The sequence below is a fragment of the Rhea americana genome, unplaced genomic scaffold (assembly GCF_003343005.1).
Source record: "Rhea americana isolate MKP2758 unplaced genomic scaffold, rheAme1 scaffold_48, whole genome shotgun sequence".
Taxonomy (NCBI): domain Eukaryota; kingdom Metazoa; phylum Chordata; class Aves; order Rheiformes; family Rheidae; genus Rhea; species Rhea americana.
The window spans coordinates 1,742,359-1,769,682 of NW_028186623.1; the positions used below are offsets into that span (position 1 = coordinate 1,742,359).

Sequence of the window (27,324 nt, forward strand, 5' to 3'; positions counted from 1 at the left end):
TGGTGATGAGTTCTGGAGGACCATGTCAGTATTTGTGTGGGCAGTCCATCACCAAGAAGAAGAGGAGGAGGAGGAGGAGGCCTGGTCCAGAGACACGTTGTCCGGCGTTTGGGTGGGCTTGGAGTGGGAYGTGTGACAGCGTGCAGCTTGATGATAATAAATGCTTTTTGTCCAGTGAGATCGTGTCATCTGGAGCTCCTTTGTGTCACAGGTACCCAGGGGCTGTCTGTTGGGGGGGGGGAGGAGGAGGAGGAATTGAGCAGGGGCTGGCAGGTGTTCTGGAGTACGTTGGGCTGAGAGGAGGAGTGAGGTGTAGGAGGGCTGCTGGACTTACTTACTTTGTTGTGTGGTTCAAGGCCTGTGCAGCATGGGACAAGGTGCTACAGTTGGTTGTGGGTAGGTGACTCGCAGGTGGGGATGGTGGCAATAGACCAGGCACGTGGCCCAGTAGGCTTGCCAGGAAGGGTTGCGAGGCTGGAGAGGTGATCGGAATAAGTGTGCTGTGTCAGCGGCTGGGGGGGACGTGACTTGGGGGTCCCCGTCAATGCAGAGCTCAAGGTGGAAGATTGGTCGGTCAGTCAGTCAGTAAGCGGGTGGCGAAGGGAGGCAAGTCGCTGCCTGTGGGTGTTTCTTAGGGACGGCTGAGGCAGAGGGGCAGGGCGGGTTTGTCGGAAGGCCCAGGGAAGAGCAGGTCGCTCTCGCCCCAGGGGACCCCTCTCCCATAAGTCCTCAGGGCCAGGAGTGACCGTGGCACTTTGTGGAAGCACCCAGCAGGAGAGGGCCCTTCCTGGGGCAGAGCTCCAGCAGCTCCTCCGAGGTAAGGGGGAGCAACCCTCTCCAGCCGAGAGGGCTACCCAGCCTCCTGGAGGGGAGAAACCCGTCCAGGTCTTGGCAAGCTTCTTGACCAGGGAGACTGGGTGAGCATGAGGAGCTCCTCTCACCTAGCCTCCCTGATAGGAGTCCTGCAAGGGGAGGATTCTGGCTGAGAGCCCCCCTTGCAGGACTCCTATCAGGGAGACCGGGTGAGCTCCTCTCATTCACCTGGCCCCTGTGATAGGAGTCCTGCAAGGGAGCTCTCAGCCAGAGTCCTCCCCTTGCAGGATTCCTGCAATGCAGAGGTCCCTCTGAGGCACCCCTGAGGTCTGCAARGCTATGGGGCATGGAAGGAGCCCCCCACCCTACCCTCACAGCCCTTTGGGAACTTGCAGGAGGGCTGCAAGACAAAGAAGGACACGAGCATTGCTCTTAGGCTTGCAGCCATCATGGGAGACTCCCCAGAGGGCTGTGAGGTTATGGGGGATGYGAGCATTAGCCTCAGAGTCCTCCCAGCAGCCCTGATGATACCTCCCAGAGTAAAGGGGCTGCACACATCACCCTTGGCTTCAGAAACCTCCAGAGTGCTCCCAGACATCCCCAGAACTAAGAGACACCTACAACTACTTTCCTCATCCTGCAAACGGGGGGCACACTACAGCCTGCCACCAGAGGCTTCCAAAGCCGCAAGGCACCCTCACACACAATTCCCCCTCCCCGCCCAGGTCACCTGAGAGCTGCAGACCTGAGGGGTATGCCAGCATCCCACTTAGTCCCACCAACTCCCTCAGCTCTCAACTGCCTCCCCTGACTAGGCTGGTCCTGCCGAGATAAAACGCTCGCCTGCCCCTGGCCACACAAGGTCCCAGAATTTCCCACGAGGCCCAAGATTGATGAGGAGGAGGTCTCAGTCTCCATCTCCACCCCCCTTGCCCAGCCACGACGCCACTATGAGCCCTCAGCCTCCAGTGCTGCATAATCGGTCTCCTCTCCTCTGCCAAAGGGCCGGGGACTGCCCCGTCCCCACCTCAACACCGGGCCTCCCCAACAACACCTCTACTGATCCAAGAGTGCCCCCAGACCCCCTCAACTCAACACACACGTATTGGCATGCAGCACTCACTCATGCATACCTCCTTGCTAATGCTGGCCACCATCCCCAACACTCTACCACCACGGTCAAAGTCCATCTCCTCCCTGCTCCTGACAGGCAGAGCCCAGATGATATCTGACCCAGCACACGGGCCACCCTGCTGAGACTCACAGACACAAAACCCCCCAAGTGCCGCCCACCYACCCGCTCGCTCCTATCGCCGCACACCGAGTTGGCCCGTGTAACCAGACTKCCCATGCAGGTCCTCACCACGTGGTGCCCTCCACACTGCTGCATGCTAAATCTCCCCTGCTGACTCCCTCCATCCCCAGGCTCGTGCCCCTGCAACCCCAGTCCTCAGCCATCATCTCCCCACTTCACCCACAAATGACATTGCCTCCCCCCMAAAAAAACTCCCTCACTGGCAGGGCAACTGCCCCACCCCTCACTCCCCAACAACACATGCTCTTCAGCACCTACACAGGACACTCACTCTCCCCCCTGCCCAATGCCCTGCAGACCTCCTCCTGCCCCTTCCCCCACCACACAGGCACCCACACCTACCACCCAAAGGCTCAGCACTATACTGCCTTCAGCCCCCCCCCTCAAGTCCACTCCCCCAACTCCCCGCTGGGCCATGGGCCAGCATCATCTTTCCACACCCCCKCCACCTTCCGCTCCCGCCGGCCCTCCCGGGTGCCTCCAAACAGATCGCCCACTCTCCCCAACCACATCTCCCCCATTGACACCCCCCCACCATGGTGCAAGCCACCAGCGAGCGGACAGACAAACAGCCACACAGCACCAGGAATGTGCTCCAGGAGCCAGCGTCTGGCCCGTGCCCCAAGCGCCACTGCTGCGCACACCAGGCTCCCTACCGATCACGGCAAGCTGTGTGCTCCCGCCCCAGCAAAGCCACGGTCATGGCATCAACCATGCTGTCAGCCCCATGCCCCCAACTCCAGCTGTCACACAACTGCACTGCCACAGCAGCACCGCCGGGGACAGAGCCCGCCGATCACAACCTCTGCTCATCCTCCCAATCCCGAGCCAGCCTGCTGCAGGACACGTCTTAGCAGCCCTGCGCCCACCTCTCGTGCACCCGCATCAGGAACCCGCCGACGCCACGCTCCTGCAGCAAGCCCCACGCTGACAGCAGGGCCCCCAACACCAGCACTACCCCCTCCTACCTCCAACAAGCACGCTGCGCCGGCCCCGCCAGCCTGCCCACCATCACGTGTCAGGCCTCGCCACGGTGCCACACGCCGCCCAGACAAGCACCAGCCCGCTGGTCGAAGCACGGCCACGGGTCCCGTTCCCAGTGTACCACCCCATGACACCTAGGAAGCCCCTTTAGCACAAAGCTACCCCCTCCGCAGGACCCATCTGCTTAGGCACACGGCACCATGCCGCACGCGTAGCTCGCCTGCCTAAAGGGCCCCGGCCGGGCGCTCCGCCTGTCGCTGCTCCCGGCCCGCGGCGCAGCTCTCGCGCCGAGCCTCTCTGGGAGCCGCCAGTCCGTGCCCTCAAAGGCGGAGGGCCACCCAGAAAGCCAACCGCCACCGCTACCACCACCGCCACCAATACCGCCACCGACAACGCCAAGGTCCATCCGGTCACCGCAGCCCTGCAAACCGAAAGGGTTGCCRGCACGGCCCCTTCAGCCGGCCTCCTCGAAGCGACGTGGTCCGAACCTGAGCTCCTCAGATCCCTCCAGATGATATGTCCCCCATGGACCTCTTCACAGCCAGCTCCGCCTCAGGGACTGAGCAGCCACCGCCAAAAAGAAGATTGTCCCCTTGGCTCTGCCGCCGCCGCCATCATCACGCCGCCACGCCGGAAAGGGTCACGCGCCTCGCCTGCTCGGGCACCCACACGCGCTGCCGCTGCCGTCCTGCTCATGGCGCGCTGGGGCACCTACCGTACAAGATGATGCTGGCATTGGTGTTGCCCAGCTTGTTCGTGGCCACACACGTGTAGTTGCCATAGTCCTTCTCAGACACATTGAAGAAGGTCAGCGTCGACATGCGCCCCTTGTTCTCGATTCGCACGCCGTCCAGGCCGTTCGCTAATCTGCCCCCCGCCAGGAGAGAAAACCCTCAGAAGGGCCCGAAGACTCACCCGCTCCCCCGACATGACCCACCCCCCGCCTGGACCCCCACTCTGGCACCCACCTCATGCACCCTGCAACAAACAGCTCCAGATTACAGCCCCCCCACCCCAACTCCGCCACACACACTGCTCTCTGGAACATCCTCCCACCTCCCATGGAAATAGCCCTGACCTCTCACCATGGCCCTGATGCCCAAGCATGATGGCACTGTTGGCTGCCCCRAGCGGTGCTACCCTTCCATGACCATCCTCCCAAACCCTCTCCAGAGCTCATTGTTGGACCTCCCGAATGCCCCGGGCACCCCGCTCCAAGGACTCGCACGTGGCCAGTGGCCCCGCTGGCGCACCTCACCTGGTGTCCTCCTTGAACCACTGAAAGTCCGCCACGGGCACGGCCGAGGCTTCACACTGCAGGATGCCCTTCTGGCCCACCGAGGCGCCCGTGTTCTTGGCGTTGGAGATGAACGGCGGGTCTGCGGAGCCCCTCGACCCCGTCAGGACCCGAGGCAGTCCTGAAGGTCCYGCGCCCCTTGGGGTACCACCCAGAGCCCCAGTCCCACCTGACAAACACTGCCGTGGCAAGCCCGGCACGACACGGACCCGGCCCTGCTTCGAGTGCCCATCCACACAGCTCCTATGCACGGCATACCCCACTCCGCTCTCCCAAAAGGAGGAGCCCGCCTGCCACCAGCACCTAGTGCGAGCGAGCTGGGCCTGCGCGCTGGGATCCCCGCTTGAATGCTCCTGCTCCCAGTCCTTCGCCTGCCCCCCCCCCGGTTGGCATCCCACGGGATGCACATGGGCAGGTGCCACAGGCTCCCCCCCACCCCTGAGCCAGCACACGCTGTCGCCCTCCGCTTACAGTTCACGGTGACTTTCACTTTCCGCACGTCGGGGACGGCCACGTCGTTGACGGCGCTGCACTCGTACTCCCCGGACTGCTCCCGCGTGATGCCCGTGATCTCCAGGTACTCGTCCTCGCTGACGAAGCCGGGCCCTGCAACACACGAACAGCGTGACACCCCCCTCCGAGACATCCCGACAGGCGTGCCTCGGCTCGGCGCCCACGGCCCCGCCGTCCCCGCCTCCCGAAGTCACCTTCTCCACGCACCCTTTTGCAGTCCAGCCGCCAGCATCTGAGCTGCCCAAACCGCACTAAAACCCTCACTGCTGCGTGCATGCCTTCTGTTTACACAGCTGCRTATATATCTATATGTGCACACAGTTATACATGCATATATATGGATATGTACCTCCTCACGTACAGGCGCTTTGGACGCCACCCACACTTAGGACCAGCTCTCTGCAGCACTACAGTAATGACCCCTCGGGCTCGAGGGCTCTCCCGCCCTGCCGTGGCGCCCCGGGAAGCCCGCTGCGGGCTCCCTGATTACAAACACTCATCGAAAGAACATGGGCCCTCGCGAGAGCAGCTGCCAGCATTGGGTGGAAAGTGGGATGCCACCTGCRAGCCCGTCTTCCCCCTCCTCAGAACCACGCGTGCACGTCCCGGGCCTCGCGCCCGAGCACTGCTCCCTTCCCGGCCCCCGCGGAGCGCTCTGTGCCCAGCACTTCCATCATCACGCCACACGCGCCCGGGGCCCTGGGCCCGCGGGCTGCTGACGGGCGCTAACCGCACGCACCTCTACACGGCCACRGGCAGAACCCTCCTGCACTCCCTTTCCCAGGTTCCCCCACCAGGTCCCCCACCTCTGGCCAACTGCAGCATTGCGAGAGGAACCCTAGAGCCCCCCTGCACGGCACCGAGCAGAAACACCTGGGCCAAGAGCAGGGGCTCTGCCCTCTCCACCATCCCTTCTGCCACCGCTCCCCCGGCCCAGGGACGTGGGCACCAGGAGACTTTGGAGGCCACCACGAAACCTCCCTTGAGGTCTGCCTGGGGATGGGACACGCCTATCACACGTGGCAACATGCAAGCTATGCTTGACAAGACCCTCAGTGTCCCTCTCACCTCTGGAGCCGGGGCAGGGGGACAGCAGAGTGGCAAGCGAAGCTCCCCCGGGATGCTTTCCCYATTGGGAAAGCATGCCAAGGATGCYGGGCTACACCCAAAACCTGAGCCAAGCCTCTCCACCACCGTGCTCTTACCTTTGCCGGAGAGATGCCGCCAGGTCACGGTGGGCTCCGGCCTCCCGAAGGCCAGGCACATGAGGGTCACACTGCTGCCTTCGTTCACCGTGATGTCTGATGAGATGTTGACGATCTGGGGAGGAACTGCAACAAAATGCAGAGAGAGAGAGAGAGAGAGAGAGCCGCTGAGCTCGCCAGTGGAGCACCTGGAGCCACTTCCTGGGAATCACGGTGCTCCGCTGATGCCATGGCCCGGCCAAAAATGGCTTAGCCCAGTGCAGGACGCCCTTGGGGACCTGGTGCAAACACCCCTGGCCCGTTTCTCCCCAGCAGTGAGGCCCACGTGCTGCTCCCCAAGCAGCTGGGCAAAACAGAGCCGCTCCAATGTGCACGCCTTCCAAAGCCCCTCAGCTGGTGGAAACCTCCCTCCACCCTGCCCCAGGCTCCTGGATAGAGCCCGAGGGGCTACACTCCTGATAGCCAACGAGCCACGGTTTGGGCAGAGTCATGCAGAAGGCTCAGACCAGCCCCTGCGGCACCCCATGAACAAAACTGGTCCCAGCAAACAGCACGTGGGGCTGCTGACGCCAGGAGTGGGGTGCTCCTGCCCCAACCTGAGGAATGCACCCAAAGGGTGCCCACGGTCCAGCACCCAACCGTGGCATGGCCTGGGTGAGCCCTGGGCGCGGGGGCCACGGGTGGCCAGCGTCACTGCCAGCCCGACCTGAGCACAGAGTGCTGGGCAACACGGTCAAACCAGCTTTGCTCGTGCAAGACCACGAGCAGCCTGTGCGTGAGCTCCCCACGTGCCCGAGCATCTTGCAGGGGGGGAGAGAGAGATGCAATCTCTCTGCAAGGTACAAGGATGCTCCTCCGAGGCCTCGGGCGGACTGTGCACCCGCCGCCCAGCGCAGGGCTTGCAACAGCCCTGGGGTGCACCGTGCGGCATGGCACGGGGGGGGGGGGGTCTCCGCTGCCCTGCCCTAGGCTGAAAACCAAAACATGATTCAATAAAAGTCCCCCAAATCGCTGATAAAACCGTGATAACCGAGTCTCATTACGGCCAAAGACAAGTCTCATATTTTAGCATTTTTATTAAAGCTTTTTAAATTACTGAGTGTCTGGCATATTCAATACCGGCCTAAGTGATTTATAGTCGTCTAGCCCCAGATACTCCATCTAATAAATAACTTGGCAATCTCCGAACCCATAAATATCCACGGCCCCGGCAAAAAGCAATTAAAGCCCGTTAAAAAAGGCCGCTTCCCGGCACTGCGGGCCGCGGGGCCGTCGCACGCTTCCCCGGGAACTTTCCACAGCACTCGCGTCCCGAGGAAGGAAAAAAGCGACTGTGAACCGGCGCGTGCCTGACGGAGCACCGCTGCCGGACGGGACACCGCACCAGCCCTCCCCGCCCCTCCCRACGCTTTCGGCACAATTTCGGGCGATGCCGAGCAGCCGCCTTCGGGCATCCTGCACCAAAGCAACACGGAGGAATCTCTTCTGGCATGACCCTTGCCCCTCTCACGTTTGGAGGGGGGAGCCCTGCTCGCGCCCTACATCCCGCGCTGCAGATAGTATTTTGTMTTTAGGACGCTAGTTCATCCCTAAGTATAGACCATAAGAAACGATCGCCAGTTCGACACGTTCACGTTCAGAAAGCTCGAGGAAGCGGCGAGAAYAGGACCGCCGCTCCAGCAGGAAGATACACAGCGATTACCTGCTCTCCTTTCCACCGCGTTCGCGTTCCCGCTCGGACAAAATACGCTTTGGAACAGCTTGTCAGAGCCTCATCGGAGCAGGAGCAGCTATTATGGACGCACTTCATAACACGCCTGAAAATGCAACATTTAAGGAAAAAGGGCCCCGCGCCCTGCCGGCGTCAGAGGCGAAGAGGGCTGTTACGGAAGCGGCTTGCGGGGGGCCTGCCCGAGCRCACCGGGAGGCCGGCGCCGCAGCAGAAGAGCCGCCGTCGGGCCCGGTGGGCTGCCAAACCCGAACTGCCCCTATGAATAGTCTCGGTTTCCATTTGGAAGACCAGTGCTCAAACCTAACGGGACGCAGAACAAATCCCGAGGCAGCGAGCAGCGGYGCGGGCTTTCCCGGCCTTAGCCGAGCGGCAAGCAGCCTTCGGAGGATTTCATCGACATGGCGTAATATTAATCACGGAGACGTTAATGCGTAATGTTTGGCAGGCCAAAACCTACATTTGCGCTGTAATTCCTGGTTTGTTCCAAAAGCCGACGAGAGAAATTGAATGTGAAAGCGATGCCGCTAAATTCAATAACAATAAGCCCGTGATGCATCTCCGYGCGTTACAGCTGCAGACCCAAAACGCCTGATGTTCCCGTTAATTCTTTACATTAGAGCGGGGCGGAAGCGGCAGGCGCGACTCTGGCCCCGAGCCAGGGGCCGCGCGCGTCTCCGGGCGGCCGCCCCGGGAGAAGAGCCCGCGGGGAGAGCCCCGGCCCTCTTCCACTAAATGCGAATGCTCTTATTTATTCCTCAGTATTTATGGACCTCTCATCTCCTCCCGTTGCTATTCACATATCTCCCTCTCATTAATGCCAGATGGGCGAGGACGGACGGTTTATCTGCTTCGGCAAGAYGGATGCGCCTGGACGGGTTCCCAGGCGCCCTCCGGCTCGGCCCGCCCCCGCCGCGGGCTGCTCCCGCGCGTCGCCTCTACGCGTGCGGGAGGAAACCTCCCGGCCGGCTCCGGTCCCCAAGCACCCTGCGGGCAGCCGAGTGCTTTGCAGCTCACGAGCCCCGCTGCCCCCCTCATCCTCTCTGCCAAGCAGCTTGGGATGCGACAGGGCAACTCCGCTCACGGCATGCCCCCCGCCGGTGTCGGGTCCTGCCGCCCGGGAAAACGGGCCGGTTTCGTGCCGCAAGCCCAGCTGTGCCCCGGCCCTGCTCACGAACGAGCCCGACCCCCGCCACTTCGTCCCGGGCCGCCCGGGCAAGGAGGAGGGCACGAAGCATGCCGCGGTGCAGCCCCGGACCCCCGTCCGGCACGCGGGGGGAACACGAGGTTTTAATAGAGCGTCGCTCGTTGACAGTGAAGATTATCTCCTTTGATAAAATCAATTTTGATGACAGCACAATCTGAGGGACTCGTCAGAGCTGATTTTGCTGAAATAATAGATTAAGTACATCTGACAGCTAGAGTTTGGTCAACGGAGCGATTTCCGTCAAACTTCTCCGCCTGGCCACGGGCCGGTGCAGCGCCCTCCCGCACGCTCTAAAAGCGCTTCGTCTCGGCGAAGCCCGTCGTTTCCCTGCCGCCCGGCCCAGCGGCTGCCTCCCGCCAGGAGAGCACACGTTGGGGCAAATAACCGCAACCCGCGCATCTCGGCGACGGAGACGAGGGCTGCCAGCCCGGCTAATATCCGTCCCCCCGGCGCCGCCRGCTCTTCCCCGGCCCGTCTCGCCTGCTGAAAACACACCGAACGCAGCTCCGCGCGCAGGGCCAAGAGGTAACGCCGTCGGGCCACGAGACCGTCTCCCGCCCGGTGCAGTGCCGAGGGCGCCAGGGAAGACCCTCTCTTCCCGCTGAAAGCTCAGCAAGCGCGCCGCACACCCGTTCCCTCCAGGGTCTCCAGCGAAGACGGCGAGCGCAATAAAACCCCAAATCGCGGTGTTACACCTACTGCGTAACCACCTGTCAGTAAATTCAGGAACAATTAGGAAGCCAAAGTGCTTTCCAGGGAGCGATTTGCATGCGCTCTGAAACGTTCTTTCTGCTCGGAAATATAATGGGGAAACAACTTCCCCATGTCTCCACCCCCCCCCAACACCCACCTTAATTTTGCTTCTGGCAGTAATTAATCCGCTCGCGCGGTCCCTTTGCTCTTTAAGCTCACGGCCCGGCAGCGAGCCCRGAGCCGCTCCCGCTGCTGCCGTCCGGCCTTCGCCCTCGCGTCCGGATTTCAGGTCGGCGCTCGGCGCCAGCCGACATAAGGGCGGTTGGCTCTCCCCTCGCCCCCTACACGAGGAGACCCTCTCCGACGCCCCGGGCTGCCCACGCACGCCGCCCTGTCTCCGATTCCCCAGGATTCGGCGCTTCCTCCTAAGCCTTCGGCGCCTGTCCTGACCGACGGTTTTACCCRTCGTCTTCCGCAGACGGGTGCACACGCACAAAGCAGCTTTCGAGCTCGAGCGGCAACCCTCGCGCAGGGAAACCGCAGGTCTCAACGCCCGTAACTCCGCTTAAAAAGAGATCCAAAGCGTACGGCTTCTACACGCCTTTGATTCTCAAGCTGCTTTCATGCTTTGGTGCCTCGCAATTTCCTCAGGCCGGAGGAAAACTCCAGCTCAGCTGCTCGGAAATTCACAGCTCCACGCGCCATCTCAGCACTCGTTCACAGCTCCCCGCACGGCCGGTTCGGCGCACGCGGGCACGGGCCGCGCGCCGCTTAGACAACCGCCGAGCCGAGYGCCCACCCCGGGGGAGGAGGGAGCTCTTCTGGAGCGAGTAGCCACGCGGTACAACCCAGCCTCGTGCAGCTGCCACTCGGGCCGCGCCGCAACGCCAACGGCGGACACGAGTCGCGCCGCGCCGGCGTGTTCCCATAGCTCCGGTGCGTGGCCGTGCCGAGGGCCCCGTCCTGCTTGGCACGCGCATCTCTGCCCGCAGACAACCCCAGAACCACCTACGGGCCTTCGCTCCGCTTCTAGATGCTTTCTCTCATCCTTCCTTCGGCCACGGGAACGCCCTGCAGCTTCGCAAAGCTCTCTCSGACAGGCACCCAGCCATCAAAGCATCCTTCTCCCCACCTTCACTGGAGAGGTGTGTGCCCCCCTTCTCGCAACACCTCRGTCAGCAAGCGCAATCGTCAACAGCAGCTGCTTTGGGGGAAGCACGTCGCTGCTCGAGTGCCACTGCTCGAGTGCCACATCACTGCTCGAGTGCTCGAGTTTCCTCCAGGGAAACRGGGCCCCACTATTCTCCTCGTGGCTATACAGGAAGGGGCCGCAGTTTCGGACCTGCTATGGACCACCACGGACTCGAGGCCACGCAGTGAGGAGGCGGTCTCCTGTGGAGACAGCACCCAGATGCCTGAGTCAGCGTGACCCTCTCCCTCGAGGGACGAGGTCCTTGCAAAAATTCTGCATTAACCTGTATCCTCTTGCTTCTGCCCGAGCTGCAGCACTGCTGGGCAGGGCTCGTCGAGCCTCACCGAAGACTCAGGCCAGCCTGGACGCCCGCCACGTTGCCGTTCAGCATTTTGGAAGGACCTGCGGCTACTGAATACTTCTGAAGGCGACACTGCTGGCTGTCCCGCCCGGCTGCCCCAGCTCCTGGCCAAGAGGAGCACAGGCAGCGCTGCCCCTTGCGCTCTCCCCAGGGTGAGCCCGTTTCCATCCCGTGGGCGAGCGGCACGCAAGAGCCCGCACTCGAGGACACCCATGGCGGTGCAGTGCCCAGGGCACCCGTTGGTGCAGGTCAGAAGGTAGATGCTGGTGTCTTTGCAGGAGTGCCGCTACCAGCCGGCTGCAGGGGACCCATCGTCACATGGGAGCTCTTGGCGAGCCCCTCTTCATCCACAAAGTGGGCTGTTGCTGCCTTGGTGGAGGGGCCTGTTTCCTTCCTTTCCTTGGAGCTGGCAAGACCTTCCTCCTCTTCGTGCCCTCACTCCTTCATGATTCTTTTATTTTTTCCTTGGCTGCCATMTCCTCTTTTGATGCTCGGCGCTTTCTGGCGTGCACGCGCTTCATTCTTCCTTCTCTTTACTGTCCAAGGTCTCCGGGCTTTTCTTCACGTCTTTTTTTCCCTTCAGTTCCTTTATTCTTCATTCATTGTTATTCCTTCACGGATTTTCTCGGGCCTCTCCTGGGCTTTGAATTCCAAGTGCTATTGTGCCTCCCGTGTTTTGTCACCCTCTCTCYATTTCCCATTCTCAGGTTCTTCAGCGAGTGACAGCGGGCGAGTCGCTACTGTTGTCACTGCTTTTGTGCCTTGTCTTCTTCTTGCACGGGTTACAGGTCTTCACCGCTTGGAGCTAGCGGTTTCTTGTCCTCCACGGAAAACTGGCTTTTGACACTACACAGTAGTCCAAGGACACCAGCTGTCCCCTCCGGCTGCCCTGCCGCTACTCTCCAAAACCATGCCCTCTCTTCAAGGAGCTGCCAGCCCCGCTCGGGTGGTGGGGGATCTTCCTGCTGCGGCCCGTCACACGCCGCCGGCCCGCTCCRAACACGACCCCCGTGAGCCGCGGCCTCCTCGGTTTGCGGTTGAATGGCCGTGGGGTCGGCCCGCGGGACTAGCAGATCCCGGCAGTGCTCCTGCGGACCCGGGCGGCTGGAAATCCGTTAAATGGGATGATGCGCGGCCGCTTCCACGAGGACTACCTCGCACCTTTCACCCGTGCGGACGGGGAGTCGGCGTCAGCCCAGCCGCCCTGGGCGAAAGCAGAGCGGCAGYGACGCAACACGCGGAGCGCTCGCCTGACCCCCCGCACGCGGGCAGCCTGCCGCAACACCTCATACGGCAGCAGACAAATCCCCTCGGCTTGCTGTGCACCATACCAGGCGGCGGCAGGTCTCTAGGGAGAAGCCCGTGCCACCCGTCCTGCTGACAGCATCAGCATCAACCTCCCACATCTGCATGCGAGCTTATGGCAACGCACTGCCCGGCAGGCACCGCTCTGTGCTGGCTGTGACCAAGCCCACCGTTTCTAGCACCACGCTTTCCAGGAGAGCGGTCGCTGATTGCATCCACAGGCTCRATGTATGTAAACAGGCGTAAATCCTGACGAGAATTAATCAAAGCCCTTGGGCAAGCCTTCAGGGCCATCCTTGAGGGCAGAACAGCTCAGTGCCTTTACAGATGATGCCTCCCCGCTCCCAAGACCTCCTATTCACCCTAGGCCGGAGCTTAGAGCTCAGCCCTGATCCCTAATGCACAACCRAGCCCCACATGCCCCGTCCCCCGCTGCTGCCTCCTTGGGGGAAGAGACAGCATCACTCCCCAAGCTGCTGCTGGAATGCTGCCACCTCGCACATCTCCGCCAGCGTGGTTGAGCATCTGCTCCCTGACCTACAGCCTCTAAAATCTCATCGGTTCCCAAGACGCCCATCGAGGAGGCTCCTACGACTAGACGCATGGCAGGGACCTGCACGCGTCCCCAGGATCCTAGGGCCTTCAGCACAGGCTTTCCCCTCTGATGCTTTCTAACGGTGCCTGTGCTCATTGCTTTATCCCTTGGGAATGCTTGCGTTTGGGTTTTTCCCCCTCTTGGGGCACCCGGCATCCAGATAAATAAGCCACCTCGCAGCTGGTTGGACCCCTTCCTGTTGCCATTCCACCTGCACCAATACCCCAGGAGAAGGACGTCTGAAACCTGAGTTTAAATGCCACAGACATCATGTGTTATAGACCGCAACTCCTGCTGCAAAGACTTTTTCTGGCCCAAGTCTTTTTTTTCCCCATCTCCTCTTAAAAGCCTTACGATTTCCTTTTGATTTTCCTGCACTCCATCCCCATCGTGACGAAGCCAAGCTCTGGGAGAGGTTTCTTCTTAAAATAACCACTTGGCTTTTCCTTACCAGTATGATTAACCTCTCACAAGGAGGATCAGCCAGAGCCAGTACTCGGCACAGAGTCATCGCCACCGTGCTCCACCAGACACAGAGGTGGGGTGCCGGAGAAGGGGTGCTCGGATACGGGACGCCTCCAAACCTCACCAGCCCATTGAAGGCCCCACATGATGAGTGGTGGGAACACCAAGGGGCGAGAAGTGCCACGAGGGAGTCTCGTCCGCCCGCAGCCACCGGACCTCACCCACCTCTGCCGGCACAGGCTACTCACTGCTCCCCYGGCACGGTGCTTGCCCACTGGCCAGTGAGGCTGAGGTCAACGGGAGCACCCCGAAGGCCGCACGCGGGGGCTTCCGCGAGGGTCTCRGTCTGCTTCCAGAAGCCGGCTCCACCAGCAGCCAAAGGAACTCAAACCCCAGCTGCACCCCAAAGCGGCTGAAGGTCCCCGACTGTACCAAGCACTGAGAAGCATCTTGGTGCCGTGAACCGTCCTCCACCGCAGTCCCGGTCCCATCTGCTGGAGCCATGCTCCACGGGGTTTTATCGCACGTCATCTCTTTTCCTCATAAGCCTCTTTTCCTGAGGCAGACTGAAAAAGCCCTCAGCCCTCTGCTCGCTCTAAGGATCTTGAACACAAACCTCGCAAGCATGGGCGAGAGGCTGTGGGGAGCCAGTGCTCTCGGTACTGCCTGTGCTACGAGCAGGAACGAAGGGATCTTTTTCTCCAGTACGTTAAATGCAAACTCCAAAATCAAGGCAGAAATATCCTGTGGCTCCCAAAACGGCCTGGGTAGGGGAGGCTGCGGCTGTGCGTTGCTGCCTGCAAAGGGCTACAGTCTACTGTGCTTTTTCTTCCCAACGCTTCCGCCCCGCAGAGTACTGCGCGCCGGCGAAAGGGACCCCAGCTCTCCTCTGCGGACTCGGGCATCCCAGAACAGGGAGAGCGGGGCTGGGCACAGGGCGGATCTGGGGGCGGGAGGGCTTCCCCGAGGGCCTGAGCACCCTCGCCCGCACACCTCTCTCCAGAGCGCCGTGGTTCCTGCCGGCGCTCACCACAAGCTCTTGGCACGCCAAAGGCTTTGCTTTCCGCTAATTGCTCCAAAAGAGAAATTACAGCTCGTTCGGTGTCATTAGTCCCAGGAGAGTCGCTCTGCCACTTGGACCCTCTCCCGCTCACCTCTACTGGGCTTCTGAGCTCTGCCCTGGCTTTGCCTCTGCAGGGAGGAGGGACATGCAAGACCTGCGCYGACAGCGTTCGCCTTTAAGGCTGTTTATGATAAGAAGAGGATTAGGCGGCTCACATTCGATGTATATAAAATCACATCCCAGGTGTCTCTGCACTTAACGGCTCTCTCGGCAACACACCGGCATGCCAAAATGCAGGCGTCCCTGCCTGAAAGCACCCGTCCTACAGTGACAGGGGAGCTGCCGCAAAAAAAAAAAAAAAAGGAAAAAAAAAAAAAGGGAAGACAAAAAGGTCCTCTGGCTTCCTGCCATCCACGCTCTTACAAGCCGTTGTTAACTGCTGTAATGAACCAATCCGAGCGACATATTAATAACGACACGGAGAGGCACATTTACTGTTGATTGTGAGTCACCGGCAGATTTATCGCAGGGTTGCTAGGAGGGAAGGTCTGGCCCCGCAGTAGCGCAATTAAAACCAAATTGAATACAGGGACGAAGAATCCATAATCTATCCGGGCAACTTTTAGTTGTGCAAAATGCAAATATAAATTAATCGACYTGAACACGGTTGCTAGCCGGTCATCGATGCCTGCTCAGTGGCCAACCGGTGCGTGGAAGGACTGCCGGCAGGACGCGCACGGTGACGGCCCGCCGTCATCTCGGCATGCTTCCACTGGCACAGCCGGCTCCTCGGGGAAGACGCTCCCTCGTAGCCCTTATTTCACAGCACCAGAGCTCAGACTCAGCGAGGGGCTGGCTCCCAGCCCTGCACATCGCGCAACAGCCCAAAGCAAGTGGGGCCGGTCTCACGTCACTTGCCACCGCTGTTGGTAGGGCACCAAGGTGGCATCTAAGGGTGGACGTTCTTGGCAGGACAAAGTTAGGTGACTCCTGTGGCTTGGCCTCAGGGCATAAAAAGAATGAGACARGGACACTTCTCAGCAGGATACAACTGACCCGCATCCTCATCACTGTGCATCCCGAATTTCACTCAAACCTCCCGTCAGCTAAGGCGATGCAACATGCCTGAGCAACGAGTTCAGTGCTACAGGAGATTTATTCTGCAGACATACCACCCTCTGTCCCTCACCCTGACCACGGCTGCTTTAGAAAGCATCTAAAAGCTGGTACACATGACGGAACAGTTTTCAACACGGCTCGGTGGCCTTCGGTTTGGCCTCGCCCATGCTAGCAGACACATCGCTGGCATGGCCTCCCACCGGCCACCTGGACACCAGAGGTCACACACCAACACTGAAGACGACAGGAAGACCTGGTCACCTGTACAAGGAAGGGCTAATTCACCACTTACAGGAATGAGCAGAATGCCCTCACAAGCAATTAAATGCTGCTTGCTCATGCCGGGGGAAAAGTTATTCTGGCACACGTAGGGAAGCGCTGCTACAAGGCGATTAATCTGGACACCGACTGTCCCTCGCCTTCCCCAGCCGGATGCCRGCTCTGGAGGAGATGTCTGCATTGCAGCCTACGCTGCCTTCAACCCTTGGCGCGCCTCGCCGCTGCGACACATCCTCACCCCTGCGCTTGGCACGAGCGTTTCTGCGGAACAGAAAGGATTTTTGGCCTTGCTTTAATGAGATAAGATAATCGCACGGGGATTTTAGGAGGCAAGATATCGGGTGTTACGTGCAGAAGATTTATTACGAGCTGGCGCACAAAAAGGGGGAGAGAAGAGGAGGAGATGTAATCTCGCTCGCTCTCATGCAAACACGCTCACTCCAGGCACACGCGCCCTCGCAGCAAACCGAAAAGCCTTCGCTTTCCGGACGCAGCCCGCCCTACAACCGCGCGCGGCGCCCGCTCCCCCTTCCTGCGCAGCGGCGCCCGGCCGGTCCCCAGCGCTAGTCCCACCGACCCCTGCGGAGGGGCGGCCACCGGAGTAACCGGGCCTGCAGTCCCCAAAGCCCYGGGGCAAACGCCGCGCCGCCGGGAGATGGGGAAAGCGGGTCAGCGCAGGGGAACGGCGGCGAGGGGCTCCCGTACGCCCGGCGGGGCGCCTCTCCCCGGCCGCAGCCTGCCRCAGCGGGACGTCCCCGGAGGGAGGCATGCCTCCGCGCACGTCAAGCCGCGGCAGGGAAACCTCCTTTCCTAAAAGCATCCTCCCGTGCGGGCCCTCGAGAGCCTGCGCAGACCGCAGGGCCGCGCGGAGACTCGACAGGAGGAGCCGCACACAGCCACCGGGACGGGGACGGCGGCAACCCGCTGCGYCTGCCCAACACCTGCGCCACTCACGGGAGAGGGCAGAGACCTCCCTCCCTTCCTCGATCCGTGGCTGTCATCAAGCCCTGCTATTTCTCAATGCACAGGATAAAGAAATATATATATATCTGCATTGGGTTGTTTTCCGAGACGCGTTGAGGCCTAGAAATTTTTCAGATTTGCTCACTGCAAAATCAATACCCATCAGCTGTTTGAAATTAAAGGAAAGATTAGGCCCTGGTTTTATACACGCTTTATTGTATTCTGAGAGCTTTCTACTCAGCCAGATAAATCTTCTTTAAGAGGATTAGGAAACTTTCATTATCTTTATCTAACCTGAACTAACACTAACTCTGAAAAATTAATCTATAGACTGGACAAAAGCTGATAGCTGTTGCAAAGGAGCAGGGATCCAGAGGCATGTCCGACCGGAGGCGGCTGCGCAGGCACCCGACTCCACGCAACCAGTCTCTGCTGGGACAGGCAAACGGAGGAGGACGCCGGGCCTCGTGCCACCGCCAGGCCTCCTTTTCCCCACGGGAAGGGCACAGCGAACGGGGAGATGGTGCAAATCCAAACCCTCCCCACGCGGTTCCTTGGAGAGCCGGCGCGAGCCCCCAGCTCCCTCCCCACGCAAAGCAGCAGACGGGGCTCCGATCCCCACGTCGGCATCGCCGCGAGGGCCGCTCGAGCCCTGGAGGGCCCGGGCGCCCGCCGGCCGCAAACCGCTCTGCCGCCGAGSCGAGGCGAGGCGCCGGCGCGCGCGGAGGCTCACCTTGCACGATGAGATGGACGCGCGACGTCTTGGGGTGATTGTCTGTCTGCACGGAGCAGGTGTAGGGGCCTTCGTCGTACACGTCCACGTTATGGATCTTGATGCTGTACTGGGTTTTGGTGTTGGAGAGGATGACCACGCGGTTGTCTATAGACCACTTGTCATTGCCAGCATAGAGGATGGTGCTGCGGTTCAACCACGCGACCCGTGTCACCCTGTCGTCCACGGTACACCTGCAAGACAAGGCAGAGGGCGGTCGCAGACGTGCTGGCGGCCGTGGCACGCTCCGAAGGTGCAGAGCAAGAGGGCCCCCCCGGGGCAGAGGGGCCTCCTGAGCAGCATCCCTCACCCCCCGTCGCTCGCAGCCGGCACCGCAGCCTTGCCGACGTGCACCCGCCCCCCTCCCTAGCACGGGCATTTCCAGAGCAACGATGGGTTCCCCCGAAAACAGAGCTGCCTGGTTTTATTTTGGAGCTGCCGGGGAGAGACGGGGCAAAGGCAAGTCGTGTYGGGTCAGACTTCTGGGAGCCAGGGCGACTTTGCAAAGCCCCGCGCTGGCCCACCTCTGCGCCCTGCCCTTGCTGCCTGCAGAGYGCTTCCGAGGAAGCTGTAAAATTCCCTACTAGTTTGGCTCGCCAGCCCGGCCCTCGAGCCCTCCCCAGCATGATATACGCGCCCGGCGCCGGGGGACGACGGCCTCGGCGCAAACACGGGAAGCACGGGGGAGAGAGGAGGAGGAGGAGCGCGAGTGAGCGAGCGCGAAGGAACAGAAGAGAACATTTGGATAAGCAGCTGTAAATCCTACGAGTGCCTTGAAAACACAACACAGTCATTTCAATTATTTATTTCCTGCCTGGCTCTCGCCCTCCCCGTTCCCGCCACRAGACACCGCAAGGCTCAAGAGCTCCGATTCGAAGCGCTGACTTACACTTGGCAAAGAACAGAGTGGGGGAAAAAGAAATGCAAACGCTCCTGGAGAACATGGGTTTCTCATTCCATTTGATCCAGATTTTCTGCATCTATTTACTTCTGGGCTTCTTTGGCTCGGCACCACCCCCCACAAAAGCATCGCGCGTTTGGCTAAATTAAGTCTGGCCGAGAGGGAAACTGAGTCTTGGAAGGGGAGCAGTGAGGCTGCATGCTGGCCAGGGGCCCCGTGCGGAGGCTCCCGCGGTGTTATGATGTGCACCGAGCATCGCTCCACCGAAATCGTGACTGGGGTGGGCAGGAGGGGCAATATGGGCGCGTTTCAGGGTCCCCCGGGGCACTCGATGTGGAGGAGCAAGCAACATATTCGCCCACAAGCAAGTAATTTTCCCCGTGCTGTAGCTGTAACGTCTCCGCCAGCCACAGCGCGAGCGGYCTCCTGCAAAGACGGATGGTCCTCCGGGCCTGCCACGTTCCTGCCGGCACGCCGGGCGGCTGCCTGGATTTTAAGCAGGCTGCGGCGCTCTCTTCCCCCGCAGCGCCCGCGCCGAGCCCGCGCAGGGCGGGAGGGAGCCCGGCGGTCAAGCAAGGACGGCGGGAGCCGGGCGTGCTCTCCGGGCACCGTAACGGAGGAGCCCCGCKCCGCCCCCGTGGAAGAAACATGCCGCACCGCGTCTCCTCGCGTCGGCAAAGCGAGCCCTGCCTTTATTCAAATTAACCGGGGGAGAACTAAGCGCAGCCTAGTTAAGTTCGGCCCTCGGGGATTCCAGTCTAGTGGACTATTACTGCTGTCTCACTTCATTATAATGAATAATAAAGAGATACTTACAYACGTTTTCCGTAAATTATTCATTGCATGCACTGGAAAATCAGGGCAGTAATATGTAAAACAGACAACTTGCATGTCGGCACTCATATAAATATCCAGACGAAAGCCCTCGGAGGTACTAGCTGGTCCCCTCATTAGGGCRAAGTACAAGGCCCCGGGCTCGAAACGGCCGCCAAGCCTCGCTCGCGCTCTCTTTGGGCAAATTCAAGCACCGCTGCCCAAATGCAGCTTGCACTTAACTGGTGATGGTGGGGTTTCAACTTGTCTAGAGAGAGCGCGAGTGAGGCTTCGCTGTCAGGCACCCGGCACCAGTGTATGACCGGTACGTAGGACCGTATGGATGGCAGCGCCCTGAAAAACCCCAGAGCCCGCGAGAAACTGCCGCGCTTCAGCAAAGGCAGAGCGCTGCCCGGGTCCATTCGCTCCGTTCCGGAGGACACCAAGGGGCGTTTGCAGCCTGCAACGCACCGGGGGAGACGGAGACCGCCCGGAGGGCACGCGCGGGAGCCCCCGCACAGACCACAGACCGCACAGCCTTGCTGCCACGGAGGCTATCGGGGATTCTCTCCAWGCACAGCACGAGCAAGCACCCAAGGAAAGCGAGCAGGATTGCATCCAACAGCACGGATGCACCCATCTCTAAAAGGTCTGGAGCGCAAGAGCACTCGAGGGATGTGGTGGCACATACAAAGGGAACAGCAGAGAAAGTGCACGCTTTGCATGCTGCAGAACGCTCCTCTGAACCATCGCTGCCGTGGATGCACAAGAAGGCATCGGGCTTGGAAACTCCTTGCTCTAATAAACTCCCGCTGAGAGCAAAGAGACAAAGGCTCCCGCTCCCCATCCCTAGTGCTCGCTCTTCAGTTCCCGCTAGCGTTCAACACCTTTTTTGGCATCCAGTCCCTTCTGCTCTGCTGGCTGAGCACCACTTAGTGCAGCTGGGGCCTGGCTCTCTGCTCCCTCTCACCTGGGGCTCGGGGCGGCCTTTGCAGCTGTAAAACACGAGTCTCCACGGAGGTCGAGAGAGACCTAATCCGAACGGCCAAGGCTYGGGCTCGTCTTATGCCGGCGTGCCTGACTCCGTGCAGAGCAGCCAAGGAGCCACTGCCCAGGCTCTGAGGGTGGCCAACTCACTCCTGGAGACCAGCGGCTCAAGAAAGGATCCATGGAGACCTGCCCTGGGCTGGGCCATGGGTAGAATTTGAGAAGAACAAAACCCTACAGTAACTGGCTTGCCAAACAAAGACCCGAAGAGCCGCCGTTAGCAAGTCCTCCTTTACCTCTCAGCGACAGTAACGCCTCAGAGCAACCACCAGCAGAAAAGTCACGGCCTCAAAGCTTCTCTAGAGAGCTCACTATTTCCAGACACATCTTCTTGCAGATCCTCTCCTTCATATTACTACTTTTCCCTTGTGCTGGAAATCAAGGTTTCAAAGGCAAACGCCRATAAATACCCCGACACAACTAGCGCCCCGCGAAGGTCTTTAGCGTGCTCGGAGAGCAGTATCCATTAGCTGCTAAGCCTCTGGCACTGCCTCATCTGCTGCGTAGTCTTTGCTACCTATTTCCAATTGACCGGGATTATGATAATGTCTCCAGTAAGCAAACAGGTAAAGAGACTTCTTCAAAGTGTTGAGATAAAGCAGACAAGCTCTGACAAAGCTGGATAATAAAACGGGCCAGGAGGTTTTCCCTTGAAGGGATCTAATTAAGAACAAAGACAAACCCACATTAACATTCTCCTGAAGGCGCCGTATCCATCTCCAAAAGAGCCGCTCTGCTACAAATCCGGAAGGAACTAAAGAAAATGAAGAGTGTGTCAGACAGGAGGGAAATAACCCCTTCCTGTCTTCTCATTTCATCTGCATAAAACCAATAAGCGAGGTGAGGCACTATCTCAGGAGGGAAGCCCAAGCTGAACTCCAAGCCCAGGCTCCCACATTTGCAGAGAGAGGCTATGCAAAGCCCCGAGTCTCTGAAATTCACTTTGTAGCTAACCCAGTTCRCCCTAGCCAGCAGCCTGCCCACCACAGCCCCCAAATCTCATCGCTCAACTCCACTGCAGCCCCACTGCCCAAGGACAGCTCTGCAGAGAACCATCCTCAGGGCAAAAGCTGARCTGGACTCACGCTCGCTGTAACCCTCAGAAAACTAGGGTTACAGGGTTGCAATGCCCAGGCTGAGTTTGGGGGCTTTAATGTTTATAAATCAGAGATTACATCTTTCTGGGTTTCCATTCACGGGGGTAACACATTCAGAAGCCCTCGCTTCTCTGTGTCTAGGAGAAAAAGGCTGGGAAGGGGCTTCCCATCGGTCAGAAGCAGAGCCCCTTCCCAGGCGTACGAACAAGGACGAGACTAGACAGGGAGCGCAGGCTGCGCCAGGGCACAGGACAGCCCGAGTCGGAGAAAATAGAGGGCGAAAGCACAAAGAGCACAGCTCTCATGCAATGGGGGACAGCCATGCCCAGCACGGGTGACTTGACCAACCTGGCGGCACGATGGCCCCAGTTCAGAGGAGGGCACAATCATGAGCTGTGACGCCTGTAAAGAGCTTTTCTCCTGGTCGTTACGTCTCCCCTTCTCCCAAATCTCTGGCTCGCATCACACGGCTGCCTACAGCAAACGCGCCGGGAGGGAGGACACACATCGCCCTTGCTCCGCTGCGCTCCTCGCTGAAGCGCAACGCCTCTCCTCTTCCGTGCGCCTGCCCTGTTAGATCAGCGCTTCCTTCGAGCAGAGATGTTCGCCCTGTGCAGCGCACAYGCTCCTGCCAGCCCGGCCAGCTGCCCCCACCTCTCCCACCACAGCCGCTCACCATCAGCACCGCTTCCCCGGGAGCAAAGGCCCCCRGGAGCGAACCAGAGGCCGCACCTGGCCCGAGCTCCAGCCCTCGCCGCGCTCACGCTGATAAACGCAGGCTCTGTGAGCCGAGATCTCGGGAGACCCATATTTATCCCTCGGCTCTGYGGAGGAACGAGAGCTCCCTTACAGATCACGGCGCTCTGCAGGCRACGAGGGCAGTGAACCCGAAAGCAGCAGCGTGGGAAGATGCATGAGGGAGGGACCCGGGGGCCGCGGCACTCTGCTGCTTCTGCTCTAATTGTACCCATTCTTCATCCTTACATGCTAATTTTGAAGTTTTCCAAGGAATTATTTCACTTAGTGTCAACAATACGGATAACTCCTCCGACACTCGTTGTGTTCGAGGGGCAGGCAGTGACCGTCTCCTTCCTCYCAGGCCTATTAAGAGAGGCTCCCGCGTCGATCCCAGCGGCAGGCTCATGCCCGGCCTCATTACTGACCCTGACAACGCCGTTCCTATGCCCGGGATGTGAAATAACACCAGCCCCCTTCGTTTCCAGTGCTTCCCACTCTGGATTTCGAAATGTCCCCATGAAAGCGCTGTTTTTTCTCTGCTGCAGAGGCTCYGAGAGACAAACAACCCATAAAGAGCTGGAGAAATAAAGCAAGCCTTCCACACCGGTCTCCGCAGGCACATCTCTCAAGAGATGGGACGCCTAGGACCACCACAACGCTGACGCACGCCGCAGACAGCTTGGGCAATCGCTTCCCACAGAGCCCATCAACGGTGGTGGGCTCTGCAGAGAACCGAGGCTGCGGGTCCTCGGCAAAGCCGCCAGCTTCTGGGAAGAACCCCCCCCTCCAGACCAACCGGAAACGTCCCCACTTGCTTATGCAAACAAACAGATCTATATCTTTAAACACTTCTGCAGCCTTGCAACCCCAAACCGTTTTTCACTCCTCGAGGCAAACTCTCTTTTCAAAATGACAAATGGAAATGCCAAAACTGAGCCGCAAACTCCTCGGCTGACCCAGTTTTCAGCGACAAAAATACCTGACCCAGATCGGCAGCGAGGGCGAGCTCTGCCTCAGAGCCGTGCCGGGCAAGARGGCCCGCCGGCCGGTCCCGAGAAGCGGCCTGGGCGGCTCGCTCAGCCCCGCTGCCATGGGGCCACCGCGCTGCACTCGGCTCGCCGCGCCGGCCCGCGCGCGCCGGCACCCGCCAGCCGCTCGTCTGGCTGCCGAGGCYGCTCGACGGCGACTGCTCGGTGCTCTGGCCGGGGAAGTTTCCAGCTGAAAGCACCTCTGAAAGGGGCTGCACAAACTTCTTTGAGACGCAAATGCTAATTACATTTTCAGGGGTCTCCTAATTGGATTCTTCCCTCTCTTTGCGGAGCTGCTCCAGCTACAGAGCTAACAGACTCCAAACGCCTTTTATTCCGGGCGGCTGGAGCAAAGGAAGAGGAGATTTATTTGTAATCATCGGAAATAAACACAGCTCCTCAGAAGTAAACACAAAAGAACAGAACCTGGCTGGGGTCCCGCCTCGTTAAATATGCAAATGAGAAGCAGGCCACCAAAACACGAGGCTCCTCTAATCCTCTCTCTCGGCAATGTAAACCATCAAATTAGCCGGCGGCACAACGGCATCTGCGGCCCGCGGCGGCGGGGCTCGTACAACAGATCCYGGAGGGCAGGACGGCGTCTGCGGCGTTTCCATCGCTGCCAGCCGCGACAGCCGCCCGCGGCGCCGAGGGCGGCGGGTGCCTGGTGTGCATTCCTGGTCCCTGCGCCGGGCACCCTCGCTCCCGTCTCGCCGTGGCTCCGGCTGCTGTGGGGTGCTGAGCCACCCGCCTTTCCCCTGCTCCCGCTCCTCTGCTCCTTTCCTCTTTGAGTGGTGGCCGGGGCAGGGATTTTCAGCATCCTTGTGCTGAAACCGAACACACAGGAATCACCCAGAGCAGCAGCAGTGCTGGAAGGAAACGTCACCCTGGGAGCCTTAGCACGACGCCGCACACGTTGGCCCCGCGGTCTGCTCTAGTGCAGCAGTCCCGACTTTGCTGCTGGCTGCTTTCTCCTGTACCAACCTCCTGCTGCAGTGGCAACACGATTCTGCCTCGGGACGRCATCTTCAGGGCACGGCTCCATCTTGCACGACAGCGCAGCACTAGCAATTTGAACAGTCCACGCCACCGCAAAGATGCCCCAGCCGTCCCCATGGCAAGCCTCGCTTTCTGCTTGTTCTGCTTCTCCCTGCTAGCTGCCACCCTCCTGACTTTGCCCCGCACGTGATCAGAGCCAAACGRCTCCCAGAGCCACGCGCTGCTGGCTCGCGCCGCCTGCAACTTTAATTAAGCGGCTGGCCACCGCGACTTTACCGCTTGGACTGCACAAAATCAGTGCCGTGCGAGCAACCTACAGACCACCACCAGAGCCCGTCCCCGACACCAGAGTCCTCCTCTCATCCTTTCCTTCTCCCTGCCCCAAAAGCCCGCTGAAGGTTTCGGGACCCTCCCTYGCCCGCCCACGGCACGGACAGCGCACCATGAGCGTAATCGGGGGGGTTTCTCTCCGCCCGTTCTCCTCCTGTGGCCTCCTGCCTTCCGCCACTGAGCGCCAGAACAGAAGCTGCTCCCTGTGAAAAATCAAAGCCTCGATTGATACATTAGAGGTTGCTAAATATAAAATATCCATCTGCCACGACAATAAGCCCGTGAGGGCAGGGGCTGCCTTGTTAGCTCCATTCTAGATCATCTAATGGTGTTTCGGTCCATGACGGCAGCTCCCAGACATCCTAGTGATAATAAGATGACGAGGCAGGCGAGAGCCGTCTTGGCGAAACAGCCAGAGCTGAACTCTAGCCGTGCAGCCCCCGGGGGCAGACCGCCACCAGACAACACAGGCACGTTCGGGCCCAGCGCCCCTAGGTTTTCTCTTCACTGATGTCTATAGGATACATTTCTCCGCAAATCTGGACACCGCTACGGCAGTGAGAAACCACCCACCGCGGCAGAAGCTGGGCTCCTGTCGCAAGGCGACGCGCGCATCGTTARTTAGCAAACATGCCCCCTGCTACCTTTCCAGGGCCGCGGGAGAACAAGATGCTCTCCGTGCATCCAGCATGTGCAAGGCCCCACAGCTCTACGCCCTTCCGTTTAAATGGCAAACCGTGCCAGGCAAACTCGCCTTTTGGGTGACCCAGCCAGAGGGGTGAAGGCCCGTGAGGCACAGCCGCTCGAGGTCCAAGCCTGCGGAGGCCTGGCACCTCCTTGCCACCAAAACCCTCCCTCCAAATCATCTTTCCTGCACCCTCAGCTTGTTGCTTTGATGCACGAGCCTCTCACGTGCTCCCAGAAGCCCAGGGCACCACCGCTTGCTGCCTGTGCCTCTGGCTGCCGTTTGCTCCCTCTGCTCCAGCTCCTCCTCGCTCAAGTCGCAGGCATTACAGTCTGCTCCGAACCACATTGCTGCTCAGAAAGTAACAGCAGGCATTTCGGCCCCCGGGACCGTACCGTGTGTGCAAGCAGGCTCTGACTGCAGCCTTGCAGCRTGGGCAGCACCTTCTCACCAGTCCAGTAACTTTCTGCAGCCAAACCGGCTAATAACGGGTGGAGAAGGGAGCCCCGGTGGCCCCAGACCGCCCTCCGTGCCCGGCTGCGGACTCTGGGCACACGCACTGCCAAAGCGCTTCCCTTGCCCTCGTGCCGCGGGCCAGCTCCGTCTGCGCCCAAAYACGCTGCCCTTTCGCAGCGGGGAAGATCAGAAGCCATCAGCCTAAGCCCCCAATGGCAGACAGCTGTTATTAGCTTAATAGACATTTTCATAAGAAAATATGAGGCAGCAGCAAAAGGGATAAAGCAGGAGGCCTTTTGATAGAGCAAATCAATGGGGATGTTTATAGAGCAGATGGCACTTAAATGCTAACATCAGAATAAGTCAATGCTTGCATCCACACCTGATCTCCTGAATGGAAATGGAAATGAAGGCACCGAGCAGGGGCAGCTATTCCAGGAAAACTGCTTCTGGAGAAATTCCCAGCTGCGCTTGCCTACAYGGGAGCTGCTGACTTTGGAAGAAATCCAGTGAGGCATCTCTTGAGGCTCTAAAAGGTAGCTATGGATTGGCAGCCTCTCTTCAAGGTCGTGCGGCGTGTCCCCGACAAYGCCGGGAGCCAAGTCCCGGCTTGCTCTCGGCCACCGGGCCCTCCTGAGGCTTGTGCTCTCTGCGGGAGGCCGAAGCAAGCAGGTCATCTTCACAGTTCCTCCCCAGAGAGACTACCGAAAGCCRCGGGCACTCAGCGGCACGCCGTCACTAACCGTCCTGGGAAGCAGCAGCTGGAGCTTCCCACCGGGGCTACTTTGCAAGAGGAAGCGTGCAGGCAAGAGTAGGCAGCTCACAAGCACCCCGCCTCTGTGGTCTGGCCCCCAAAGAGCTACGAGGCAGCCAGGATGGGACAGACGGCCAGACACGACGGTAAAGAGACGTCTTCTTGCCACAGGCGCCGGATTCTCCTCCCACCCGCCACGAGAGCACTGCCACAGCTGGCCCGGGGTCCTGCTCCGCAGCGCGGCGCGGGCGGCAAGGCAGCGGCAGAGCGCCGCGAGAGACCCGCTCGCAGCACCGACACGTTCAAGGGGGCTGATTAAGGGACACGCTCCGGCAAAAGACCCTCCTCGTCGCAGCCCCGGCGCTTGCAGAGCCGCGCGCTAGCCGCGCGCTCGCCTCAATCAGCTGCCTGTGTAAGAATTCAATCAGCGCTAATCTAACACAATGCGGCACCTGCTCCCCGGCTGATTTCGAGTGTTCTTCAATCAAAAGGAGGAGAAGAAAAGCAGAGTTTATTGCTAGCAGTGTTAGCAGACCTGAACATTTAAGAACCTGGAGCCCTCTGCGTGGGTTTTTTCTTTTCTCTCTTTTTTTTTTTTTTTTTTTT

At 60.0% G+C, this 27,324-nt stretch overlaps 1 protein-coding gene across 2 annotated transcripts in view; it reads right to left on the bottom strand.

Annotated features, from left to right (window-relative positions):
- Positions 1-27,324, bottom strand: part of LOC146589091 (opioid-binding protein/cell adhesion molecule homolog) — a 337,145-nt gene that overhangs the window by 4,033 nt on the left and 305,788 nt on the right. For both annotated transcript variants that reach the window (XM_085316789.1, XM_085316788.1), the window contains 5 exons: positions 17,832-18,064; positions 6,128-6,253; positions 4,881-5,015; positions 4,371-4,491; positions 3,828-3,979 (listed from right to left, as the gene is read on the bottom strand). In XM_085316789.1, the coding sequence (XP_085172915.1) occupies positions 3,828-3,979; positions 4,371-4,491; positions 4,881-5,015; positions 6,128-6,253; positions 17,832-18,064 (767 nt within the window). The remainder of the gene's footprint in view (positions 1-3,827; positions 3,980-4,370; positions 4,492-4,880; positions 5,016-6,127; positions 6,254-17,831; positions 18,065-27,324) is intronic.